This window comes from Colobus angolensis, unplaced genomic scaffold (genome assembly GCF_000951035.1).
Source record: "Colobus angolensis palliatus isolate OR3802 unplaced genomic scaffold, Cang.pa_1.0 Scaffold104, whole genome shotgun sequence".
Classification (NCBI taxonomy): domain Eukaryota; kingdom Metazoa; phylum Chordata; class Mammalia; order Primates; family Cercopithecidae; genus Colobus; species Colobus angolensis.
This window is the reverse complement of record NW_012111364.1, coordinates 9,328,084-9,353,939: the sequence shown is the minus strand read 5'-3', so window position 1 is coordinate 9,353,939 and position 25,856 is coordinate 9,328,084. Positions and strand designations below refer to the sequence as shown.

Genomic DNA, 25,856 nt, shown 5'->3' with positions numbered 1-25,856 from the left:
AATATGAAAAGCTTGGTCTTACCTTCTTCCCAGCAGCTCCATCTTCTCCTGGTACTCCTGGTTGTCCTGGGAGCCCTATTGAGCCTGGCTCCCCCTGGTGGATGAACAAATATTTTATTTCCCAAAAGTTCATACCTCCATTCTGAGGTACTTGCAATTGGATGTACCTTAGTGTGTGAGAAAAGCCTCCGTGAAATCTGATTAGTAATTAATACTAAACTATTTGATCTTTGGAAGTTACTTAACATCCCTAGGCCTTAGTTTCTGATTCTATTTTTATGGGCTGAATTGTGACCCCAAAAAGATATGTTGACGTCCTAACTCTTTGTACCTGTGAATGTAACCTTAATTGGAAACACGGTCTTTGCAGATTTAATCAAGTTAAGATGAAGTCATTACAGGAGGCCCTAATTCAGTATAATAGATGATATAATTTGGCTCTGTGTCCCCACCCAAATCTTATTTGAATTGTAATTCCAAGTGTTGGAGGAGGGGCCTGGTAGGTGATCGAGTTATAGGGGTGGACTTTCCCCTTGCCGTTCTCATAATAGAGTTCTCCTGAGATCTGGTTGTTTAAAAATGTGTGTGTAGTATGCCCCCCTTCACTCTCTCACTCTCTCACTCTCCTGCTCCCCCATGTGAAGATGTACTTGCTTCCCCTTCACCTTCTGCTAGGATTATAAGTTTCCTGAGGCCTCCCAAAAGCCAAGCAGATGCCAGTATCATGTTTCCTGTGCAGCCTGCAGAACTGTACGTCAATTAAACCTATTTTCTTTATGAATTACCCAGTCTCAGATAGTTATTTAAAGCAATGACAGAATGGACTAATACAATGGGTACTATAAAAAGAGGAAGATGCCTCTTGAAGACAGACACATAGGGAGAGCACCATGTGACAAGAGAGGCAAAGACTAGAGTGAGCATCTGCTAGGCAAGGCATGCCAAGGATTGACAGGCACCCCCAGAAGCTAAGACAAGACCAGGAAGCATTCTCCCTTACAGGTTTTGGAAGAAGCATAGCCCTGCAGACTGATTTTGGACTTCTAGCCTCTACGACTGTGAGACAATAAATGTCTGTTGTATTAAGCCACTCAGTTCCTAGTACTTTCTTATGTCAGCTCTAGAAAACTAATATAAAAGTGAAATAACAAATTTGTGCCCTAACACCACTTCCAACTCTAATATTCAGTAATTCCACTTGCTTTCAAGTTAATTTATGATTAGTAATAAATCCTTTAAAATGTTCAGGAAAAAATACGCTACTTTCAAAGAGTTTAAAGTATCTTTATGGCATTTATTAATAGCAACAAAATGGAAAATAATTGGAAGTAACTTCAACTAACCTAAACAAGCCAGTGGAAAAAACCACAGTAAATCTAATACTAAGTAGATGGAATGATAAATATGAGAGAAGAAAATAATAAACTTGAAAACAAAAAGTAAGAAGATTCATAAAACTAAAAGGTAATGCCTTTTTTTTTTTTTTCGTTTGTTTGAGATGGAGTTTCACTCTTATTGTCCAGGCTGGAGTTCAATGGTGTGATCTCGGCTCACTACCACCTCCGCCTCCCGGGTTCAAGTGATAATCCTGCCTCAGCCTCTCGAGTAGCTGGGATTACAGGCATGTGCCATCACACCTGGCTAATTTTGTATTTTTAGTAGAGACAGAGTTTCTCCATGTTGGTCAGGCTGTTCTCGAACTCCTGACCTCAGGTGATCTGCCTGCCTCAGCCTCCCAAAGTGCTGGGATTACAGGCCTGGGCCACCATGACTGGCTGGTAATGCCTTTTTTAAAAAGAATAAAAGTGAATACATTTCTAATAGGAATGATTAGGTTTTTTAAAAGATACCAATAAACAATATTAAAAAATAAAGATATAACTATAAATATAGTAAAATTTTTTTAAGTCATAGAAAATTGGTGATAAATTTTTTAAAATGTATTGAAAAATATGAATTATATAAATGCTGTAAAAAGAAATGAACAAGCTAGATAAACCAATACTATTAAATAAATTGAGTCAGTGATTAAAAGTCTCTAGTTCATCTCCTTCCAAGATCACAAGCTTAGTTGGTTTTACAGCAAGACTTACCAAACTTTTAAACTTTTGAAGAACAGTTATTCTCTATCTTATATAAACAGTTCTAAAAAAAAATAGAAAAAGAGGGAAGTCTACCTAATTTATTTTATGAGGCTTATAAAGCCTTTTCAAAAAAAATATACAATGGCAAGACAAGAAAACAAAATTATAGACCGGTCTCCCTATGAGATATAGCACAATTTAAGCTTCCAATCAAATGCTTTAATTTCCCCCAGTGCCTGTATAGAAGTTTCCAAGTCATAACACAGGGATTGAGAAACCAGGGAAAGTTCAGGCATCTCTCTAAGGAGATAAACATGCATCTGGGTGAGCCAAGGTATCAAAAGTTCACAGAGTAGATTACCAGAAGCAGTTACACAGAGAACTATAAGCATCTGCTGAGCATCCACAATGAGTATTCAATCAGTTGAGTACTGCTCAGTACATGTGTATGAAGAAACTACCCAAGGCCAGGAAAACAACCAACTTAAAAGATTAGAGAGAACTGACTTTGAACCAGGAATACTGCCTATTTCTACTTTCAAGAAATAAAACCTCACAATTCTGAGGGCATAAATTAGAGTTCTAAAAAGGGTCTTACCTCAACAGCAGGGAAAAATTAACCTTAGACTAAATGTTGCTGTAGTCTTACCTAATGAAACTTAAATGCAAGACCAAAATGGGTCAATCTGTTTTCAAGTAACTACAAAATATTCAAGAACAAAGCTCAAATTAGAGAAATACAAAAATATCCAACATGCAAAAAGATAAAATTCACAATATTGGGCATTCAATAAAAAACTACTCAGCTGGGCATAGTGGTACATGCCTGTAATCCCAACTACTCAGTAGGCTAAGGCAAGAAGACAGCCTGAGCCCAAGAATTCAAAGCAAGCCTGGGCAACATAGCAAGACCTCATCTTTTAAAATATTAATATTAATAATAATATTTAATTCAAAAATAGGCATTCAAAAAGGCTGAAAAATATAGCACTTTGTGTTGAGAAAAAATCAGCCCATTGAAACTTGCCCAGAAATAAAACTGGCATTAGAATTAGTAGGTAAGAACATTAAAACAGTTATTATCACTATATTCCATACAGTCAAGAAAACAGAGGAAATTTAAAGCATGTTAAATAGAGACATGGAAGATATATGGAGGATACAAATTAAAATTTTAGATTTGAAAATTACAATGTATGAGATAAAAAAACACTGGACAGAATTAAAAGCTTATTAGTGTCATGGAAGAAAAGATTAATGAACTAAAACATGTAGCAATAAAAGCTATCCTAAACACAGAGAGAAAAGAGACTGAAAAAGAATGAGCAGAGCACCAGTGAACTGTGAAATAACCTGAAACATCCAAATAATAGCCTGGCCAACATTATTAAAACCCATCTCTACTAAAAAATACAAAAATTAGCCAGGGGTGGTGGTACATGCCTGTAATCCCAGCTATGTGGGAAGCTGAGGCACAGGATCACTTGAACCCAGGAGGCAGAGGTTGTAGTGAGTCAAGAGCATGCCACTGCACTTCAGCCTCGGTGGGAGTGAGACTCTGTCTCAAAACAAGAATAAAATCCAAATATAAGTAAAACTGGAGTTCCTTAGGTGAGGAAGTGCTATTTCAAGAAATACTGGCCAAATATTTTCCAAATTTGTTGAAAACTATAACCCATAGATCTAAGAATATCAGTAACCAAGAATATCAATGAACTTCAAGCACAAGAAACATATCTAAGGGACATTATAATCACACCAATCAAAACCAGTGATGTAGAGAAAATCTCAAAAGCAGCCAGAGGAAAAAAAGACATGTTGTGCAGAGAAACAAATATAAGGATAACAACAGATTTCTCATCAGAAACAATGCAAGAGAGAAGACAATAGAACAACACCTTAAAAGTACTAAAAGGAAGACAAAGGAACTACACACTCTAATTCTGTAACCGGAAAAAATAATAAGCAAAGATTTTTTTTTTGGAAGTTGATTTGGCAATTTCTTGGAATGCTAAATGAATACCTACCTTCTGACCTGGCCATTTCACTTCTAGGTGTTTACCCAAGAAAAATAAAAACAAATGTCCATACAGACACATATATAAATGTTCATAATAGCTTTATTTATAATATTCAAAATCTAGAAAAAAGCAAAATTTTTATCCACAGATGAATGGATAAACAAATTGTGGCATATCCATATAATACAATAGTATTCTGTAATATGAAGGAATAAACTGTTCATATATATGCTACAACATGGATCTTAAAATGATTTTGCAGAGTTAAAAGAAGCCAGAAAAATATCATAAAGTATATAATTCCATAAAAATCTAGAAAATGCAAACCAATCTATGATGACAAAAAACAGGTCAATGGTTAGTGTATAATTGGAAAGCAGATCTGTGGGAAGCATATTAGTGAACATACAAGAAGTTACAGAGGGATAGAAGGACAGATGGTAACTTCTGAGGGTTATAGAAATACTTATCACCTTGATTGCAGTGATGATTCCAAGGGTATATATATCTCTCAAAACATTACGTTTTATACTTTAAACATGTGCATTTATTATATGCCAATTACATAATACATAGTTATTAAAATAAAAGAAAAATCCTGAATAAAAGATTAGTCAGTTGAATGATCATCATAAAACATATACATAATGAATTGAGTTTATCTCAAGAATGCAAGGATGGTTTGACATCTGAAAACTCTGTAACTGTAACGTATCCTATTAAGAAGTTAAAAGTGGAAAACAACACAATTATCTTAGTAGATGCATAATTTGATAAAATCCAGTAATCATTTATATTTAATAAGTAACATTTGATACAACCAAAAAAGAAGGGAATTACCTTAATCTAATAAAGGATGTCTATCAAAAACTTTCAGCAAATGTCACTTCTTTTTTTTTTTTTTTTTTTTTTTTGAGACGGAGTCTTGCTCTGTTGCCCAGGCTGCAGTGCAGTGGCGGGATCTCAGCTCACTGCAAGCTCCGCCTCCCAGGTTTACACCATTCTCCTGCCTTAGCCTCCAGAGTAGCTGGGACTACAGGCGCCCGCCATCTCGCCCGGCTAGTTTTTTGTATTTTTTAGTAGAGACGGGGTTTCACCGTGTTAGCCAGGATGGTGTCAATCTCCTAACCTCGTGATCTGCCTGTCTCGGCCTCCCAAAGTGCTGGGATTACAGGCTTGAGCCACCATGCCCGGCCAAATGTCACTTCTTTTGAAGTCATTTCTCTTAAACATTGTACAAGTGATCCTAGCAGTACAAAATGACAAAAAAAATAATAAAAGGAGAGCTAAAAAAGAATAGGTAAAATTTTATTTTCAGACAGTATGATTGTGTACATAGAGACTGAAAAAGCAAGAGATTCCACAGAGATTTCACAGGGTGGCTGGATACAAAATCAACATGCCAAAACAAACAACAAAAAAAACCTTCTCCTATAGACCTAGACCTATACTAGTTAGTTAAAAGATGTAGAAAAAAATTCACAATTACAAAAATTTCTGCAAGGTATCTGGAAATAAATTTAACTAAAGAAGTACAAGACGTTTATGGAAAAAAATACAAATATTTTCTTGAAAAATTAGAGCTTTACTCTGTATTATGAAATACTTACTATTTAATCTGTAGATTTAGTGCAAACCATATGGGGTATCCTGTTAAATTTGACAAGCCAACCCTAAAATAGGTATCTTAGAGTCAATAATTACCAAGAAAGAAGATGAGAGTATTTTTCCTTTTAGATGACAAAACATATTATAAATCTATTATAATCAAGACAAGGAGGTAATAGCACTGAGAGATATAAATAGACAAATGGAGTAGAACAGAGAGCTGAGGCACTGATGCTCAAAATGTGGAAGCCTGATATATGGAAGAGGTGGTACTGCAAATCAGTGTTGTAAAGATGGACTATTAAATAACTGATTCTGGGGTACTTGCTTATTTATAGTAATAAAAAATAGATCCCTACATTGACCCACACACAAAAATAAATTCTGTGTGGGTTAAATACCTAAATTTTTAAAACAAAACAATAAAAATTTCAGAAAAAAATGCATAAGAATATCTTTATGAATTTGAGGTCAAGAAATGTTTTAAAATAATAATCAAAAATCACAAATCATAAAGGGATAGAAATATATCAGAATTTAAAACTTCTGTATACTAAGAAGTACTCTAAGTGAAAAAAATAAGTCACAGCCTAGGAGAAGATATTTGCAGTTTATATAACACAATAAGAGATATTTGTACACATTTCATATTTGCACAGATTTAGAGAAAGGAACATCATTACCTATTGCTAGCAGGAAGGTAAACTGGCCCAAGCATTTTGGACAAGATTTTTGCAGTATCAAAATTGAAGACTTGCATGCTCTATGATCTTCCCATTCTATCTCTAGCTGTCTATCTTCTACAAGTCAAGAAACTTGTCCTCTAACTTATACAAAAGGAAACAGAATGTTTGTGGCAGCATTGTTGGCAAAATCAAAAAGAAAGATAAGCAATTTAAATATCCACCAACATGAAGATGAATAAATATAAAATGAGATATTTTCATACAGTGGAATGCTATAATGCGATTAATAGCAATGAATCAGTGGCATATGAAAACACAAATAAAACATAAGGCTGACTATAAATATATTGCAGAATGATATATCATGTAAAGTTCAAGAACACAAAAAAAGTAATATATATTTTATGGATAAAAACGTGTAGGAAATTATAAAAACTTCAAAAGAATGATAAACATGAAATTCATGATAATGATTATGTGTGAGGAGAGAAGGGAGGGCAGTGGGATTGGGGAGCGCCAGCGGGAACCTTCAGCCACACTTACAATGTTTCTTTTAAAAAGTCTAGAGTTAGTGTGGTAAAATGTTAACATTTGATAAAGCTGGGCTGTGGAATACATAGGTGCTCTTTGTATTATTCTCTATATGGTGAATATATTTGAAATACTTCATTTTTTTTTTAAGACTGAGTCTCACTTTGTCACCAGGCTGAAGTGCAGTGGTGCAATCTCAGCTCTCTGCAACCTCCACCTCCTGGGTTCAAGCGATTCTCCTGCCTCAGCCTCCCAAGTAGCTGGGACTACAAGCACACACCACCATGCCCAGCTAATTTTTGTATTTTTAGTAGAGATGGGGTTTCACCATGTTGGCCAGGATGGTCTCAATCTCTTGACCTCATGATCCACTCACCTTGGCCTCCCAAAGTACTGGGATTACAGGCGTGAGCCACCACGCCTGGCCGAACCATAATTCATTTTTTAAAGTAAGTTTAAGATTGCACATGTCATAAGTGGTGGAACTGAGATTTGAACTTGGGTAGTCTAACAGCTGAGCCTTACTATATTGTATATTGCCTCTCTGCAGTTGACATGTATATAACATAATATGTTTGTATACATACATACACAGAGGCATATATTACCTATATGTATAAACATACATGTCAAACTTGGCACTTAGTATACTGTGTAGCACATGGAAACCATGTAGAAATATCAGCTACTATTACTATATTAATACATTTTTATCCTTTGTAATGATATGTTCATACATGTAACATGTATATTCTTCTTAGACCTGCATCTTACATATTCTTCTAATACTCAAATGCTTGTAAGAATATGACAATAACAACAGAACAATGGTGAAGTTGTGTGCTCAACATGGCTCTTTAGATCCTATATAATTTCAGGATGAGTTACAGAAACTGTGAAGGGTAAACGAAGTATTCGTTCATTTATTCAGCAGTATTTATTGAGAATCTATCATGTCCCCAAAGCTGGGGATTCTATAATAAACCAAGATAAACAAAGTGCCACCCCAGTGGAGTATATATTCTAGAGCAGCACTGTCCAAGAGGAATATAAAGCAAGGCACACATGTAATTATAGCTTTTGCAGTAGTAGTAGCCACACTTAAAAAGTAAAAGGAGCCCGTTAATATAGCATTAGATAACACATGCAGGGTCTGTACTGCAATCGGACATAAAGGAAACCTTACATAATATTACACAAAGTATCATATCACTTCTGAGCAGCAGTCAACTCACCTTTGGACCTTGTACTCCAATTCCTACTGGTCCTCGAGGGCCTGTAGGTCCCATTTGGCCTACTTCTCCCTAGTAAGAAAGGGGAATATTTCAATACAGCAGCAAAGTGAAAATAATATATTCCTGCTGTTGATCTCCTAAAACCTGTCATATATCAATAAAGTAAAACAGTTTCATATGCTCAATTCATATATATTACCTGAAATCCCTTCAGATGGATGGATTTGCACAAGATTTGGAATATATGTAAATGAAAAATATACATAATATTTGATGTATATATGGTCTGACTTAAAATATAGGCCATATAGCATATTCAAAATTGATTTTTAAGGAGCCCCTTGTGGAGGGTATCTGGAAAAGATAGGCAGTTGCATTCTAGAACAACTAAAATTGGCACAGGAAAAGCCAAGGTAACTGCTGATCAAGATCTATGTCATAAGCAGAGAACACAACTTGAGCTTTCAAGGACAAGCTCCAAATCAAAACTCTCAAGAATAGTCAGAGTGGTCCATTGAGCGGCTTCTCACATGGACAGCTCTAAGGAGTGCGTTCTAGGGTGAGCAGTCTCAGAGAAGTATTTTATATTTAACAATGATTCACGATTCTTAGAAGCAATATTAAGGATAACTAGTTAAATAAGTGCCATGCTCCTCCTCAAGGAAAAAATAATAGTTCCAATCTATGAGATAGTTTGATTCCCAAGTACATAAAACATTTTTATTTGTTAGGTCATTTCTGATCCCATCTCTTTAGCTATGGTTTTAGTAGTTGGACCTACTGTCAGAGTGGTGGTGAGAAAGAAAGTTAGCCAACCTAGAAAGACACATAACCACTGGTTGCCTCTGTTAATATTACTGCTTGAGTTGCTAGAATAGGATCTCATAAGTAAAAGTAACAAAGAAAACAACAAATGAAAATTGTGTAAGTAAAACTTTCTTAAAGCATAAAGAATACATATTACATTTTCTAAATTGTCAGGAATATCAGTAACATTTTGCATTAAGTAGAGATCTCTGATTAAGTTCATTCTATCTGCTGTCTTCCAAATGCACTGGCACTGATTATAAAACAGCAATTATACTATAGATATATTAAACTCTGTCTCATTTACAAAGTTACCTTGGAACCAGGTAAGCCTTGTCCTGGGGGCCCTTGTGGACCAGGTGGACCAACGGGACCTTGGATTCCCTTTAAAATAAAATTTTATAAAATAGTATTAGTGAAATTAAGTAGTTTCAAATCCTCTAAAGTGAAACTTTAGTTCATACCCCATAATAAGTTACTTATACTCAATAAACATTTGTGGAATGGGGTGGCAAAGGCTGCTAGTTAAACCACAATTTTCATTCTTCCCTATTTCCATATTAAGAGAAATTTTAGCTGGCCCATATGTCTCCCTAGAATAAAGACCACATTTCTCAGTCCCTGTTGCAGCCAAGAGTGGCCATGTGGGCTAGATTCTAGCCAATGGGATGTGAATGAAGTGATGTGTGTAATTCCTGGTTCATGCTAAAAGAAGAGGTATGCCTTCTCCTTCCCTTTTCCTCTTCTTCAGTAGCTGGAATTAAGAGAGGGTGGCCACTCAGGATCATGCAGATGAGGAAAACACCCTCAGTATGGCAGACTAACAAGAATGATTAATAGAGCCACTATACCAGCTTGGAGTTTTAAGTAAGGAAAATAAAATTACATCTAGTTAACCTATTTCATATCTCTGTCACATGTAGGCAAACCTATATCCCAGTTGTCCCAATATTTATGTATCAGGATGGTAAGTTGAAGGTTTGACCTAGGCTCTAAGAAGCAATAGTCAGTAGATACCAAACTGAAGAATGTTCAAACACTTGACTCACTCCTTCACACTATAAAGGAGGTTTTTATACATGGGTATAAAAAGGGATGTGCACATATGTGTACATGTGTGTATGTGTTTGTTTATATTTCACTCTATTTTGTAAAAGATCTGAGTTGATCAAGCCTCCAAATATTTAACAAAAATCTATGGGCCATTTAAGAGATATTGTAAACATGTTGCTGGAAACAGAAGTTCCCTCGTAAACACATGAGGGAAAACACTCATTTTTATAAGAGAAATAGGAAGATCGAATATAACAAGAATGTAATGGATAAACACATAAAATTAAAGATAAGAACATTGAATAACTGAGGTTAAATTTAAGTAAATAAACAGAGGCTAAATTTAAGTAGAATTTATATCATTTGTCTTAAAAGGTAAATAAATGATTTTCTTGCTCAGATCATTTTACAAATAGAGGTCTCATTTCCAATTGAGATCAGCTCTATAAGGACACATCTACCTCAAAATCTTTTTTTTCTTTTTGAAAAGAAGAAAAGGGGGTGAGAAAATGAAAGAAGTACAAGAGTTGTTTTTTGTTTTGTTTTGTTTTTTCCCAAGCTGAAGAAGAACAACCTCCACCAAGGAACAGCATTAAAGGGGACAAGAAGCTGTAGGTAGGAGGTCTAGAATTCACAGTCCATCTGGACAGACTTGTCTTTAAACCTCACGTTTAGCCCCATAGTGGTGACTCAGCACCAGGAGCACCACAAGACCCAAGATGTGACAGCACTGTCCGGCCACTTTCGGGATCAGCAAGCCCCTGCTAAAACCAACAAATAAACTACAAGGCTTGAGAATGTCTTCTGGTATCATCAAATCATGATTTGAGTAGCCCAAATATCCAGCTGTTAATTATTATCTAAATATTTATCTACACAATTATCTTGGCTTCTTCTGTACCTTAAGATTCCTAATGTGTTAGACTAGGTCCTCTGTCAAGGTTAAGGGAATGGAAAAAGGAGTCATACCCAACTTTGCTGTTGTCTGGACTAACAAAAAAAGTAATAATAACAATAAATTAGCAGACAATTAGAAATAAACCCGAAGTTAATCTCAACAATGACATTTGGAATTATCTCATTTTTTAAATTCTTCTGTTCTCCCACTACCCTAGATAAAGAAAGCACTATTCATTCTCTAGGCAATAGAATAATTCAAATCTTAATTATAAATCTTAATCAAACCTAACCTGCCACTTTCTAACCAGGAGATATTTAGCATAAAACTGGATTTGTTGGTCACTTTGATTATGAGACTGCATAAGTATACGGTAAACAACAAAGTATATGGTAAACAAAAAAACTACATGGTTAACAACAGTAGAGAGTACTGTTATACTATCTTCACATTATTTAGATTTATCACAATACCCAGATTTTCCAAAAGTTGTCAGAAGATTTTGGAAGTGGTTCTAATCATGAACGTAGACATTCTTACAGATCTTTCTTTTCTTCTCACCAAGGGGCCAGGTGTCATTTATAAATTCTCTCTGTGGTTTGCTTCTATTCAAGAAAGGTACCCCTTAAACTAAGTGGTTACTTCTGATCCTGGTCTAAGTTTTAACTATAATACTTTTTAAAAAATTGGTATGTAGCTTGTTGGAGTGGTTGGTGGGGGGATACTACTCTACTCCTTTGGGAGAGAGTGGGGTTCAATTTTCACAAAGCTTCAAGGAGAAAAAAAATATACAAACCAGCAGGTAAGTAAACTGTTGTTCCCAAGGGGAACTAAAAATATTGCACCAAAACCTATACACCATGGAATATTATGCAGCCATAAAAAAGGATGACTTTGCGTCCTTTGTAGGGACATGGATGCAGCTGGAAACCATCATTCTTAGCAAACTATCACAAGAACAGAAAACCAAACACTGCATGTTCTCACTCATAGGTGGGAACTGAACAATGACATCACTTGGACTCGGGAAGGGGAACATCACACATCGGGGCCTATCATGGGGGGGAGGGGGGAGGGATTGCATTGGGAGTTATACCTGATATAAATGACGAATTGGTGAGTGCTGACGAGTTGATGGGTGCAGCACACCAACATGGCACAAGTATACATATGTAACAAACCTGCACGTTATGCACATGTACCCTAGAACTTAAAGTATAATAATAATAAAAAAAAATTAAAAAAAAACCTTTACCTTGTTAATTAGGTTTTAATGTTAAAAGTCACAGCCTCACGAAACACACTACCTATTTTTTAAGCCTTTGGAAGTTCTAAAAAATAAAATCTTCTCATGAAACCATCTCATCCTTCCCTATATTCATTTCTGGACTTATACTCCATTGCAATTAACTGTCAAACATACTCATAGCTGTTTGCAGGACTGGCCTTCAATGAGGACCAAGATGGGGCTAGAATGTTCTGCACTAAGGGAAAGGAAGAATGCATTAATTACCTGTTCTCCTTGACTCCCGACTCCAGGGATCCCCATTGGTCCTTGGGGTCCCACAGGTCCCATATCCCCCTGCAGAGAAATATAACAATAAAACAAAATCTTATTATTTCATACTTTGCTAACCTGGAATTAGGCTATGTTAAAATCTATCTTTATACCATAAAAAAAGTTCAACATGGAAAATTATAAAACTTTATTTTATTCCTTTTAAACAGTTTATAGTTCAAATTCTCCAAAATAGTAAATGACATTTTTGCTATTTGGTCTAAGTTAGTGAGCATTTGTATAGGCTTATATTTATCAATCATTTTTCTCACAAACAAAAATTCCTGAATAGTTGTTATGACATAAACATTTCCTGCTAAGATTATAACAGAAATATTTAAAAGTAGAAAATTCATAGGATATAATAAAAATAGAATTTGAGAGATAAATTGAAGAAAAATATTTTTAAATTTTCTAAATACCCTTTCCCTTCAAATCTTATTTAAAATGCATTTTGAAAATTAAGAAATGATCTCAAGTGAATGCAACAAAATTAAAGAGCCCTATTTTTCTTCTTCCATGAAATTGAGAAAAGAAAATTAAAGTACCAGCAAGAAGAACTTAATTCATTCTTTCTGTGTCTTTATACAGATGTTTGTTGAGTGCCCATTATATGCCAGAAAGTGTTCCAAACACTAGGAAAATAACAGTGACCAAACAGCTCAAAATCTCTGTCCTCCATTGAGCTTAGATTTTAGTAGGGGAAACAAGATAGTCATCAAGACAGGTAGATAAAATAACTAGTCTGTTGAATAATAAGTGTGAAGGAGAAAAATTAATCAGGGAAGAGAGGAGGCAGCGATGATTTTGGTTAAGATGCCCACAGATGACGTCACTGATGAGAGGCAATGAGCCAGGTAGAAACCCAGAAGAAAAGCATTCCAGGCAGAGAAACAGCCAAAGCAAAGATGATGCCTGACATGTTCCAGAAACAGCAGGGAGACAGTGCCAGTGGAACCATCTCCATGAGGGAGAGCGGTAGACAATGAAGTCAGAGAATTATGGCAGTGGAGTCAGGTAGAAGGATTACTGGGACCTTTGAGGCCATTGTAAGGACTTGGCTATTCTCTGAGTGAGATAGGAAGCCACTGGAGGGTTTTGAGAAGGGAAGTGAGAGATCTGACTTGGTTTTTAAGGCCCCATCTGGAAACTGTATGGAGAACAGACTGAAGGGAGGTCTACATGAGAGATAATGGGGCACAAACCAGCGTGTTGAGGGCAGAGGTGGTGGGGAGTGCTCAGAACCTGGAAAATGTTGAAGGTAGAGTGATGGGATTTGCTGAGGATTGAGAGGACTCCAGGATGTCTCCAAGGCTTTTGGCAGAATAGAGTTGTCATTGACCGAGAAGAAAAAGCCTGAGAGAAAAGTAAGGTTTGAAGTGGAGGGTGATATCAGGAGTGCAGTTTTGGACACGTTTAGTTTGAGATGCCTAAAATGAACATTCAAATGGTGATATCAAGTAGGTGGGGGAGGCCTGGGATGAGAACATAAATTTGGGAGCCCACAGTATATAGATGATATTGAAGGCCATAACTGAGTGACTTTGCCAAGTAATAGAAAAAAAGAGATGGTCCCAGGACTGAGCCTGCCGTTTAAGCACTCCAGTCATTAGAGGTCAGAGACGAAGAAGCCACAGCAGTGGAGACTGAGAAGGAAGCAGCCAGAGAGACCAAGTGAAGAGAGTGTTTCAAGAAGGTGAGGGATCCATCTGTCAAATGCTACCAACAGGGCAAATAAGTTGATGACAGAGAATTGACTACTGGATTGAGTAACATGGTTAAGATGCTCATTTTAATTGCAGTTGTATTTAGACTACATTAGGGCTGCAAAACTTTTAAACAGTTGGATAGTAAACATTTTGGACTTGAGGGTCATAATAACGTCTCTTTTGTAATTGATCAATGCTGCACTGGTAGTACAAAAGTAGCCATAGATAATACATAGTGAACAAGTATACCTGTGCTCCGATAACATTTTATTTATAAAAACAGGCAGCCAGCTCCACAGTTGGCCAATGTTTGAACTAAATATGTTTTTATGAAAAAAAATGTATCATTTGGCAGGCGCGGTGGCTCATGCCTGTAATCCCAGCACTTTGTGGGGCTGAGGTGGGTCAATCACCTGAGGTCAGGAGTTTGAGACCAGCCCAACCAACATGGTGAAACCCCGTCTCTACTAAAAATACAAAATTAGCTGGGCATGGTGTCACATGCCTGTAATCCCAGCTACTCAGGAGGCTTAGGCAGGAGAATTGCTTGAACAGGGATGTGAATGTTGCGGTGAGCTGAGATCATGCCATTGCACCCCAGCCTGGGAAACAAGAGCAAAACTCTGTCTCAAAAAAAAAAAGTATCATTAGATCAAACTTTATATAATATTAAATATATAGAACCTGTACTAAGAGATGCCCTGGAATATACTCCTTAGTGTTCTACTTTCTATCAACCCTTGATCTACATAAATATTATGGGAGGAAAACATAATGGACTCAAGTTCTGGCTCAGAGCTGGATTATTCTGATTCAGAACTTGATTTCTTATGCATCAGATATTGTGCTAAATGCTTTACATCCTTTCATTTATCCTCACAACAACCCCGGTAAAGTGGCAATCCCCATTTTTCAGATGAATGTAAGTAACTCACCCCAGGTCACACAACTGTTAGATGGCAGAAGTGAGAGTCAAGTCCACTCTGACTCCAAAACCCAACTCATAGCCACTAGTTTGCAAATATTTGTTAAACACGTAAGAGAGGGTCCCTTTTTGTGCAGTGTTATTGACATTTAAATACCCATGCCATAAGTACAACTTTGTTTTGTACCTTTATATATGAGAGGCCTTATCAGAGGCGTGTGTATATTATCACTTGAATCACAGACACCAAGGGTCTCTGAATCTAGTGTTATATGTAAAAGAATAGGAAAGGAAGAAAGGAAAAAGAAGATGGTATTGAGGGAACAGCAGATAAAAGCTTTGCTATGTAATAATATCCTGATATTTCAAAGTGTTTTCTTTGCATGAGCTCCAGATGTAAAAATACGTGCACCATGTCACAACACCACCTGAAAAAGTTAATTTACTGAACTCACAAGACAATGGTTCTGTTGTATTCAGTTCTCACTGCTCCAAAGGAAGAAAGAGCATCTTACGTATTTTTTGGAGTATTTTGGAGCTGCAGTACAACCAGAGCTAAGAGACTTGAAAAAAGAATTGTATTGCATCTAAAATTCTTATCACTATTTATTTCTGCTATTTAAATACAAACAGCTAGAAGAAATAACTACCAGCAAATAAAAATAAGTCATTCAAGATTGAAACCCAACACTTGATATAATTATGAATATCAATTGTTATTCCAATATAATATACAATATAATGATATGCTTAAAAGCTGATATATAAATGACTCTGAATTGATATGAGCTCTCTGATTTTTTACACATTTCTTATATCCTTCCCGCTCTGGCAGCTTCATTTCCACTGCTTTTTATGGCTGTATCAGCCTCTAGTAGCTTCTATCACCAGCCCCATTCCCATTTCTAATCTGGTATAATCTGTAGCTGTTGTAAAGAAAACAAATAGCCAGTGAGAAAGAGAAAAGCAATCCCTAACAACGAGGAGCTGACCTGACCCTGGCAACTAGGCTGTAGTGCCAAACACGAACAATTTGACAAATCACCAAGATCAGACAAAGCCACCCCATGACTGTGATGGACCAAGAGGAAAGCCAGACTATTCCATAATTATATCTAAGCACAGACAAAAACAGCAAACACTGTACAAAACCCTCAAATGATCAAACATCTCCAATATTGGCTAAAATGAGTGATGGCTACTTCTACCAGTTATGACTCAGCCTAACTCCATTTGTCCCAACTTCTAGATGAGATTCATTAAATACCCAGTCTTAAATTTATCTCCAATTATTGATAACATTCAACCCAGAGCCCATCCCTGATTCCTTTTTTTTTTTTTTTTTTTTTTTTTGAGATGGAGTCTCACTCTGTCGCACAGGCTGGAGTGAAGTGGCGCAATCTCAGCTCACAGCAAGCTCTGCCTCCCGGGTTCATGCCATTCTCCTGCCTCAGCCTCCTGAGTAGCTGGGACTACAGGCGCCTGCCACCATGCCCGGTTAATTTTTTTTTTATTTTTTATTTTTAGTAGAGACGGGGTTTCAACGTGTTAGCCAGGATGGTCTCGATCTGCTGACCTTGTGATCCACCCTCCTCGGCCTCCCAAAGTGCTGGAATTACAGGCAAGAGCCACAGCGCCCGGCCCTGATTTCTTAAATGATTCCCCAAAATCACCTAACACAAGCGCAAATCCTATGAAATATCTTTCATCCTCTTCCTGAGTCCCTGTAGGTTCACTGTATGTGGTCTCGCTCCCTACAGAGTCAACAAGCCTTGTATTGCATCTAAAATTCATATCACTATTTATTTCTGCTATTTAAATACAAACAGCTAGAAGAAATAACTACCAGCAAATAAAAATAAGCCATTCAAGATTGAAACGCAACACTTGATATAATCATGAATATCAATTGGATGTCTGCCAGAGGCACTGGGAAAAGACCACAGTGGGAAGGAAACCTCCAACTGAACTTTGTAATAATTTCAACAGATTGAGAAGTCTCCTGGTCAGAACTCAGGAAAGGGCATGAATCCAGTGTGCAGACTCCACAGGCAGGGGAAGAAAGAAAGCTCTACTGACTTTCCTATTTGGGAGGGGGGAAGCCTGGGACAAGTTCTCAACCCTGCTCACCCACTGCCTGGAAACAGACTCTGTGTTGTTGGAGGGGCACAGTGGGAGTGAGACCGGCCCTTCGGTTTGCATGGGAGCTGGGTGAGGCCTGTGACTGCCGGCTTTCCCCCACTTCCCTGACAACCTGCATGGCACAGCAGAGGCAGCCATAATCCGCCTAGGTACACAACTCCATTGACCTGGGAACCTCACCCTCATCCCCACAGCAACCACAGCAAGACCCGCCCTAGTAGAGTCTGCGCTCAGACACACCTAGCCTTGCTCCCACTTAATAGTCCTTCCCTATCCACCCTGGTAACTGAAGACAAAGGGCATATACTCGTGGGAGTTCTAGGGCCCCGTCCACCACCTATTGCTTCCCATACTACCACAGCTGATGCTCTCTTGAAAGTACCACCTCCCAGCAGGAGGCCAACTAGCACAAAAATACTGCACTAACCAACAAAAGCTAAGGACCTTCACAGAGTCTATTTCATCCCCCTGCCACGTCCACTGGAGCAGGTGCTGGTATCCATAGCTGAGGGACCCACAGACGGTCCACAACACAGGACTCTGTGCAGAGAGCCCCCATTACCAGCCTGGAGCCCAGTAGACTTGCTGGGTGGCTAGATCCAGAAGAGAGATAATAATCACTACAGCTCGGCTCTCAGGAAACCACGTCCCTAGAAAAAGGGCGAGATTACTACATCAAGGAAACACCCCATGGGACAAAAGGAATTTAATGACAGCCTTGAGCCCTAGAACTTTCTTCTGACAGAGCCTACCCAAATGAGAAGGAACCAGAAAACCAACTCTGGCGATATGACAAAACAAGGTTATTTAACACCCTCCAAAAAATCACACTAGCTCACCAGCAATAGATCCCAACAAGAAGACATCTCTGATCTACCTGAAAAAGAATTCAGAAGGTGAGTTATTAAGCTAATCAGGAAGACACCAGAGAAAGGTGAAGCCCAATGTAAGGAAATGTTTAAAATGATAAAAGAAATGAAGGAAGAAATATTTGATGAAATAGATGGCATAAATAAAAACAATCAAAACTTCAGGAAACATGGATGCACTTATAGAAACGCAGGCTGGGCACAGTGGCTCGTGCCTGTAATCCCAACACTTTGGGAGGCCGAGGCAGGTGGATCACCTGAGGTCAGGAGTTCGAGACCAGCCTGACCAACATGGAGAAACCCCATCTCTACTAAAAATACAAAAATTAGCCAGGTGTGGTGGCACATGCCTGTAATCCCAGCTACTCGGGATGCTGAGGCAGGACAATCACTTGAACCCAGGAGGCGGAGGTTATGGTGAGCTGAGATCGCACCATTGCACTCCAGCCTGAGCGACAAGAGCAAAACTCCATCTCAAAAAAAAAAAAGAAATGCAAAACCCTCTGGAAATTCTCAGCTATAGAATTTAACAGGCAAAAGAAAGGACTTCAGAGCTCAAAGACAAAGTTTTCAAATTAACCCAATCCAACAAAGACAAAAAAGAATAAGAAAATATGAACAAAGTCTCCAAGAAGTCTGGCATTATGTTAAGCAACCAAACCTAAGAATAATCGGTGTTCCTGAGGAAGAAGAGAAATCTAAAAGTTTGAAAACTATATTTGGAGGAATAATCGAGGAAAACGTCCCCACCCTTGCTAGAGAATTAGACATCAAAATACAAGAAGCTCAAAGAACACCTGGGAAATTCATCACAAAAAAGATCATCACCTAGGCACATTGTCATCAGGTTATCTAAAGTTAAGATGAAGGAAAGAATCTTAACAGCTTGTGAGGCAAAAACACCAGGTAACCTATAAAGGAAAATCTATCAGATTAACAGCAGATTTCTTAACAGAAACCCTACAAGCTAGAAGGGATTGGGGTCCTATCATCAGCCTCCTCAAACAAAACAATTATCAGTCAAGAATTTTGTTTCCACTGAAACTAAGCTTCATATATGAAGGAAAGATACAGTCTTTTTCAGACAAACAAATGCTGAGACAATTTGCCACTACCAACCCAGCACTACAAGAACTGCCAAAAGGAGTTCTAAATCTTGAAATGAATCCTGGAAACACATCAAAACAGAAACTCTTTAAAAATTTCACATGACCTACAAAACAAAAATATGATTAAAAAAAAGGTATACAGGCAGCAAATAGCATGATGAATGGTACCTCACATCTCAATACTAACATTGAATGTAAATGGCCTAAATGCTCTACTTCAAAGATATAGAATTGCAGAATGGATAAGAATTCACCAACTAACTATCTACTGACTTCAGGAGACTCACCTAACACATAAGGACTCACTTAAACTTAAGGTAAGGGGATAGAAAATGACATTTCATGCAAATGGATGCCAAAAGCAACCAGGGGTAGCTATTCTTATATCAGATGAAACAAACTTTAAAGTAGCAACAGTTAAAAAAGACAAAAAAGGTCATTATATAATGATAAAAGGCCTTGTCCAATGGAAAAATATCACAGTCCTAAATATATATGCAGCTAACACTGGAGCTCCCTAATTTATAAAACAATTACTAATATACCTAAGAAATGAGAGAGACAGCAACACAATAACCGTAGTGCACTTCAATACTCCACTGACAGCACTAGACAGGTCATCAAGACAGAATGTCAACAAAGAAACAATGGATTTAAACTATACTCTGGAACAAATGGACTTAACAGATACTTACAGAACATTCTACCCAACAACCACAAAATATACATTCTACTCAACAGTGCATGGTACTTTCTCCAAGATAAACCATATCAAAGGCAACAAAACAAGCCTCAATAAGTTCAAGAAAATTGAAATTATACCAAGCAGTCTTTCAGACCACAGTGGAATGAAACTGGAAATCAACTCCAAAATGAACCTTCAAAGCCATGCAAATACATGGAAATTAAATAACCTGCTCCTGAAAGATCATTGGGTCAAAAATGAAATCAAGATGGAAATTTTAAAATTCTTCGAACTGAATGACAGTAGTGACACAACCTATCAAAACCTTTGGGATACTGCAAAGGTGGTGCTAAGAGGAAAGTTCATAGCCCATATCAAAAAGTCTGAAAGAGCACAAATAATCTGAAGACACACCTCAAGGAATTAGAGAAAAAAGAACAAACCAAACCCAAACTCAGCAGAAAGGAAATAACCAAGATCAGAGCAGAACTGAATGAAATTGAAAATAAAAAATTCAAAAGATAAATTAAACAAAAACCCGTTCTTTGAAAAGATAAATTGGTTGGGTGTGGTGGCTCATGCCTACAATCCCAGCACTTTGGGAGGCCGAGGCGGGCGGATCACAAGGTCAGGAGATAGAGACCATCCGCTAACACGATGAAACCCCATCTCTACTAAAAATACAAAAAAGTCAGTCGGGTGTGGTGGCGGGCACCTGTGGTCCCAGCTACTCGGGAGGCAGAGGCAGGAGAATGGCATGAACCCAGGAGGCGGAACTTGCAGTGAACCAAGATTGTGCCACTGAACTCCAGCTTGGGGGACAGAACGAGACTCTGTTTCAAAAAAATAAAAAATACAAAGAAAAGAAAAGATAAATTGATAGACCATTAACAAGATTAACCAAGAAAAGAAGGAAGAAAATCCAAATAAGCTCAATTAGAAATGAAACAGGAGATTTACAACTGGCACCAAAAATCAAAAAGAAATCCAAACAGAAATCCAAAAGATTATTCAAGGCTACTATGGACACCTTTATGCACATAAAGTAGAAAACCTAGAGGAGATGAATAAATTCCTGAAAAGATACAATCTTCCTAGCTTAAATCAGGAAAAAGTAGATACTCTTAACAGACCAATAACAAGCAGTGAGATTGAAATGGTAATTTAAAAATTACCAACAAAAAATGTCCAGGACTAGACGGATTCACAGCAAAATTCTACCAGACATTCAAAGAATTGGTATCAATCCTATTGACACTATTCCACGAGATAGAGAAAAAGGGAGCCCTTCCTGAAACATTCTATGAAGCCAGTATCACCCTAACACCAAAACCAGGAAAGGACATAACCAAAAGAGAAAACTACAGACCAATATCCCTGCTGAACATAGATGCTAAAATCTTTAACAAAATACTAGCTAACTGAATCCAACAATATATAGAAAAGATAATCCACCATGATCAAATGGGTTTCATACCAGGGATGCATGGATGAGTTTAACATATGCAAGTCAATAAATGTGATACATCACATTAACAGAATAAAACAGGCTGGGCACGGTGGCTCACACCTGTAATCCCAGCACTTTGGGAGGTCAAGGCAGGTGTATCACTTGAGGTCAGAAGTTCGAGACCGGCCTGGCCAACATGGTGAAACCCCGTCTCTACTAAAAATATAAGCTGGATGTGGTGGTGGGCACCTACAATCCAAGCTACTCAGAAGGCTGAGGCAGGAGCCTTCTGCTTCAACCTGTGAGGTGGAGGTTGCAGTGAACTGAGATGGTACCACTGCACTCCAGCCTGGGCAACAAAGTAAGACCCTGCCTCAAAAAAACAAAACAACAAACAGAAATCACATGATCATCTCAATAGATGCAGAAAAAGCATTTGACAAAATCCAGCATCACTTTATGATTAAAACTCTCAGCAAAATTGGCATGCAAGGAGCAAACCTCAAGGTAGTAACAGCCATCTATGACAAACCTATAGCCAACATAATACTGAATGCAGAAAAGCTGAAAGCATTTCCTCTGAGAGCTGGAACAAGACAAGCATGCCCACTCTCACCACCCCTCCACCACATAGTACTGGAAGTCCTAGCCAGAGCAATCAGTTAAGAGAAAGAAACAAAGAACTTCCAAATTGGTAAAGAGGAAGTCAAACTGTCTGTTTGCTGATGATATGATTGTTTACCTAGAAAACCCTAAAGACTCCTCCAGAAAGCTCCTAGAATTGATAAAAGAATTCAACAAAGTTTCCAGATACAAAATTAATGTACACAAATCAGTAGCTCTTCCATACACCAACAAAAAACAAGCTGAGAATCAAATCAAGAACTCAACCCTTTTTACAATAGCTGCAAAAAATAAAATAAAATACTTAGGAATATACCTAACCAAGGAGGTGAAGGACGTCTACAGGGAAAACTACAAAACACTGCTGAAAGAAATCATAGATGACACAAACAAATGGAAACACATCCCATGCTCATGGATAGGTAGAATCAATATTGTGACAATGACCATACTGCCGAAAGCAATCTACAAATTCAATGAAATTCCCATCAAAATACCACCATCATTCTTCACAGAATTAGAAAAAACAATTCTGAAATTCATATGGAACCAAAAAAGAGCCCACATAGCCAAAGCATGACTAAGCAAAAAGAATAAATCTGGAGGCATCAATTACCTGATTTCAAACTACACTATAAGGCCATAGTTACCAAAACAGCATGGTACTGGTATAAAAATAGCCACATAGACCAGTGGAACAAAATAAAGAACCCAGAAATAAACCATCATACTTACAGCCAACTGATCTTTGACAAAGCAAACAAGAGTATAGAGTGGGGAAAGGACACCCTATTCAACTGGAATAATTCAGCTGTAATAATTGGCAAGCCACACGTAGAAGAATAAAACTAGATCCTCATCTCTCACCTTATACAAAAATTAGCTCAAGATGGATCAAGGACTTAAATCCAAACCTGAAACTATAAGAATTCTAGAAGATAACATTGAAAAAACCCTTCTAGACATTGGCTTAGGCAAGGATTTCATGATGAAGCACCCAAAAGCAAATGCAATAAAAACAAAGATAAAGAGCTGGGACCTAAACTAAAAAGCTTTTGCACAGCAAAAGGAACAGTTAGCAGAATAAGCAGACAACCCACAGAATGGGAGAAAATCTTCACAATCTATACATCTGACAAAGGACTAATATCCAGACTCTTCAATGAACTGAAACAAATTATCAAGAAAGAAACAAACAATCCCATTAAAAAGTGAGCTAAGGACATGAATACACAATTCTCAAGAGAAGATATACAAATGGCCAACAAACATGAAAAAATGCTCAACACCACTAATGATCAGGGAAATGCAAATCAAAACCACAATGTGATACCACCTTATCCTGCAAGAATGGCCATAATCAAAAAATCAAAAAATAATAGATGTTGGCGTGGATGCAGTGAACAGTGAACACTTCTACCTTGCTGGTGGGAATGTAAACTAGTACAACCAGTATGGAAAACAATGTGGAGATTCCTTAGAGAACTAAAAGTATAACTATCATTCGATCCAGCATTCCCACTACTGGGTATCTACCCAGGGGAAAAGAAGTCTTATACGAAAAAGGTACTTGCACATACATGTTTATAGCAGCACAATTTGCAATAGCAAAAACATGGAATCAACCCAAATGCCCATCAATCAATGAGTGGATAAAGAAACTATGATACATATGTTATAGTGTGTGTGTGTATATGTACACATATATGATGGAATACTACTCAGCCATAAAAAGGAATGAATTAACGGCATTCGCAGTGACCTGAATGAGATTGGAGACTATTATTCTAAGTGAAGTAACTCAGAAATAGAAAACCAAACATTGTATGTTCTTACTCATTTGTGGGAGCTAGGCTATGAGGATGCAAAGGCATAAAAAAGACACAATGGACTTTGAGGTCTCAGGCAAAAGGATGGGAAGAGGGTGAGGGATAAAAGACCACAAATTGGGTTCACTGTATACTGCTTGGGTGATGGGCGCACCAAAATCTCACAAATCACCACTAAAGAACTTATGTAACCTATCACCACCTGTTCCTAAATAACCTATGGAAATAAAAAAAATTAATTTTAAAAAAAGAACATACTAGATTTATAATTAACCAGATACCTGTGTGGCATGGTTGTCATGTATACAGTTCAGAAATGTACATACATAAAAAACGATGACAATTTTATTGGCATTGTTTCTAGTGTATACCCTATTATACAGTACCTTGTCCCCTTTGATTGACAGGCCTTGTAATCCCTGTGGGCCAGTTGGTCCTTCAGAACCTTTTTCACCCTGAAAGTACAAGGGAGGGATATCAATGCACCAACCAAAATCTGAATTTTAAAAGAGTTTACATTACAAATACTATGAATTGTGCTTCAAAATTATTTTTTAAATCAAGCATCCATAGTCATTGTTTACTACAAACGGGTAATTCTAATTGACTCTGAGATTCGCAACTTGCAAAAAATACATTAGTCATAACACTTAAACAAGAAGGAAGCTATCCAAGCAAAACACATATGTAGCATCCCTGAAGTTAGAAAAGAGCTCAGTTCCCAATTTAAACAAAAATATTCTGGAAATGGAGCACCTAATCAATCACGTAGTACAACTAGCTGGATCAAGCCTCCTTTTCCTTAATATTGCTGAAACTGGGTCCATCACAAAAGGAAAATTTATCTCTCATACTAATATGTGAACTAATACTTGCTAGGATTAGATCACTAAATTTTTTTGTCTGTGTTTATAAACATTCATTGAAAATTTATGTTTAAAAGAATTCATGGAAAATCTTCTTGGATATGCTTCTATAGTTACATGACCTAAGTGAACAACTCTGTCCTTAATATAATTTATATTAAGTCATAATACTTCATGCATTTTTATGAAAAATAAACCATATAATCAATCAGAAGTAGCATTCATTTAATAAATTTATTAGAACCAAGAGTAAAATCAAAGAACATTTACAAATTAGCCCCAAATAGGACATACAGAGGACACCCATCGGTCTGACTGGTTGAGGAATGAAATATTCTGACTAATGGGTTCTTCTGATCATTACCACAGAATATAACTGCATATACTTGACCCTATAACAGCACAGAACATGATATGTTCTTTCTTTGATGAGATAGAGGTCAATGCTCATGAGCTATTACATACAAGAGTATCACTAAAGTATGATAATACTTTATATAATATAAAAGTATGTTGAACCTGTCATTATGAAATACCCTGGAATACTCTTCTTAATGTTTCACATACTCATTTCTCATGTATTTCTTTCTCTTTAAAAAACACAGATTTTAAAGAGAAATAATTCTATTTGAATTTTTCAGATTATTTGGGCTACACATAAATAGAAATAGAAATTTACTAAGTGCCAAAAAAATTTCAAACTGTGTATTATAAAACTTTCCTTGATGTCAAGCCAAGGTGCTGACCTGTCTTCTGACAGTGATACTGTGATTAGTCAGAGGTGTTAGTAATATCTCTTTATCCAACATATTATTTCCATTATCATGACAAATTAAAATGTGTTTGTTAACAAGGGCATCTTTGTCACTCACAACTGAGGATGAATTATTTGTTTTTATCTAATTGTTTTCCCTCTAGTAGAGATTTAGGATTCTCATAGGTAATTGAATATTGATCATGGTGGAAGAAGCCGAGAATGAAATGTACTTTTAGAGCATGAAGTCATACTGAGAAGGTCATATCTTAGTAACCTGATGGGATGACTGATGTGGAGGGTCTCAGACACTTAGAAAGCTGCATGTACTTCTCTGGGCAATATGTGTGTATATGCATGTGTGCGTTTTGAGGGAAGACTTTGGAAATAAAGGAAGAAGGACTCCAAAATGT

At 37.2% G+C, this 25,856-nt stretch overlaps 1 protein-coding gene across 2 annotated transcripts in view; it reads right to left on the bottom strand.

The window, feature by feature from the left end:
• COL28A1 (collagen, type XXVIII, alpha 1) overlaps nt 1-25,856 on the bottom strand; it is a 188,147-nt gene that overhangs the window by 97,026 nt on the left and 65,265 nt on the right. For both annotated transcript variants that reach the window (XM_011943170.1, XM_011943162.1), the window contains exons 15-19: nt 24,210-24,278; nt 12,437-12,505; nt 9,288-9,356; nt 8,166-8,234; nt 23-94 (exon numbers count right to left, since the gene is read on the bottom strand). In XM_011943170.1, coding sequence (XP_011798560.1) covers nt 23-94; nt 8,166-8,234; nt 9,288-9,356; nt 12,437-12,505; nt 24,210-24,278 — 348 coding nt within the window. The remainder of the gene's footprint in view (nt 1-22; nt 95-8,165; nt 8,235-9,287; nt 9,357-12,436; nt 12,506-24,209; nt 24,279-25,856) is intronic.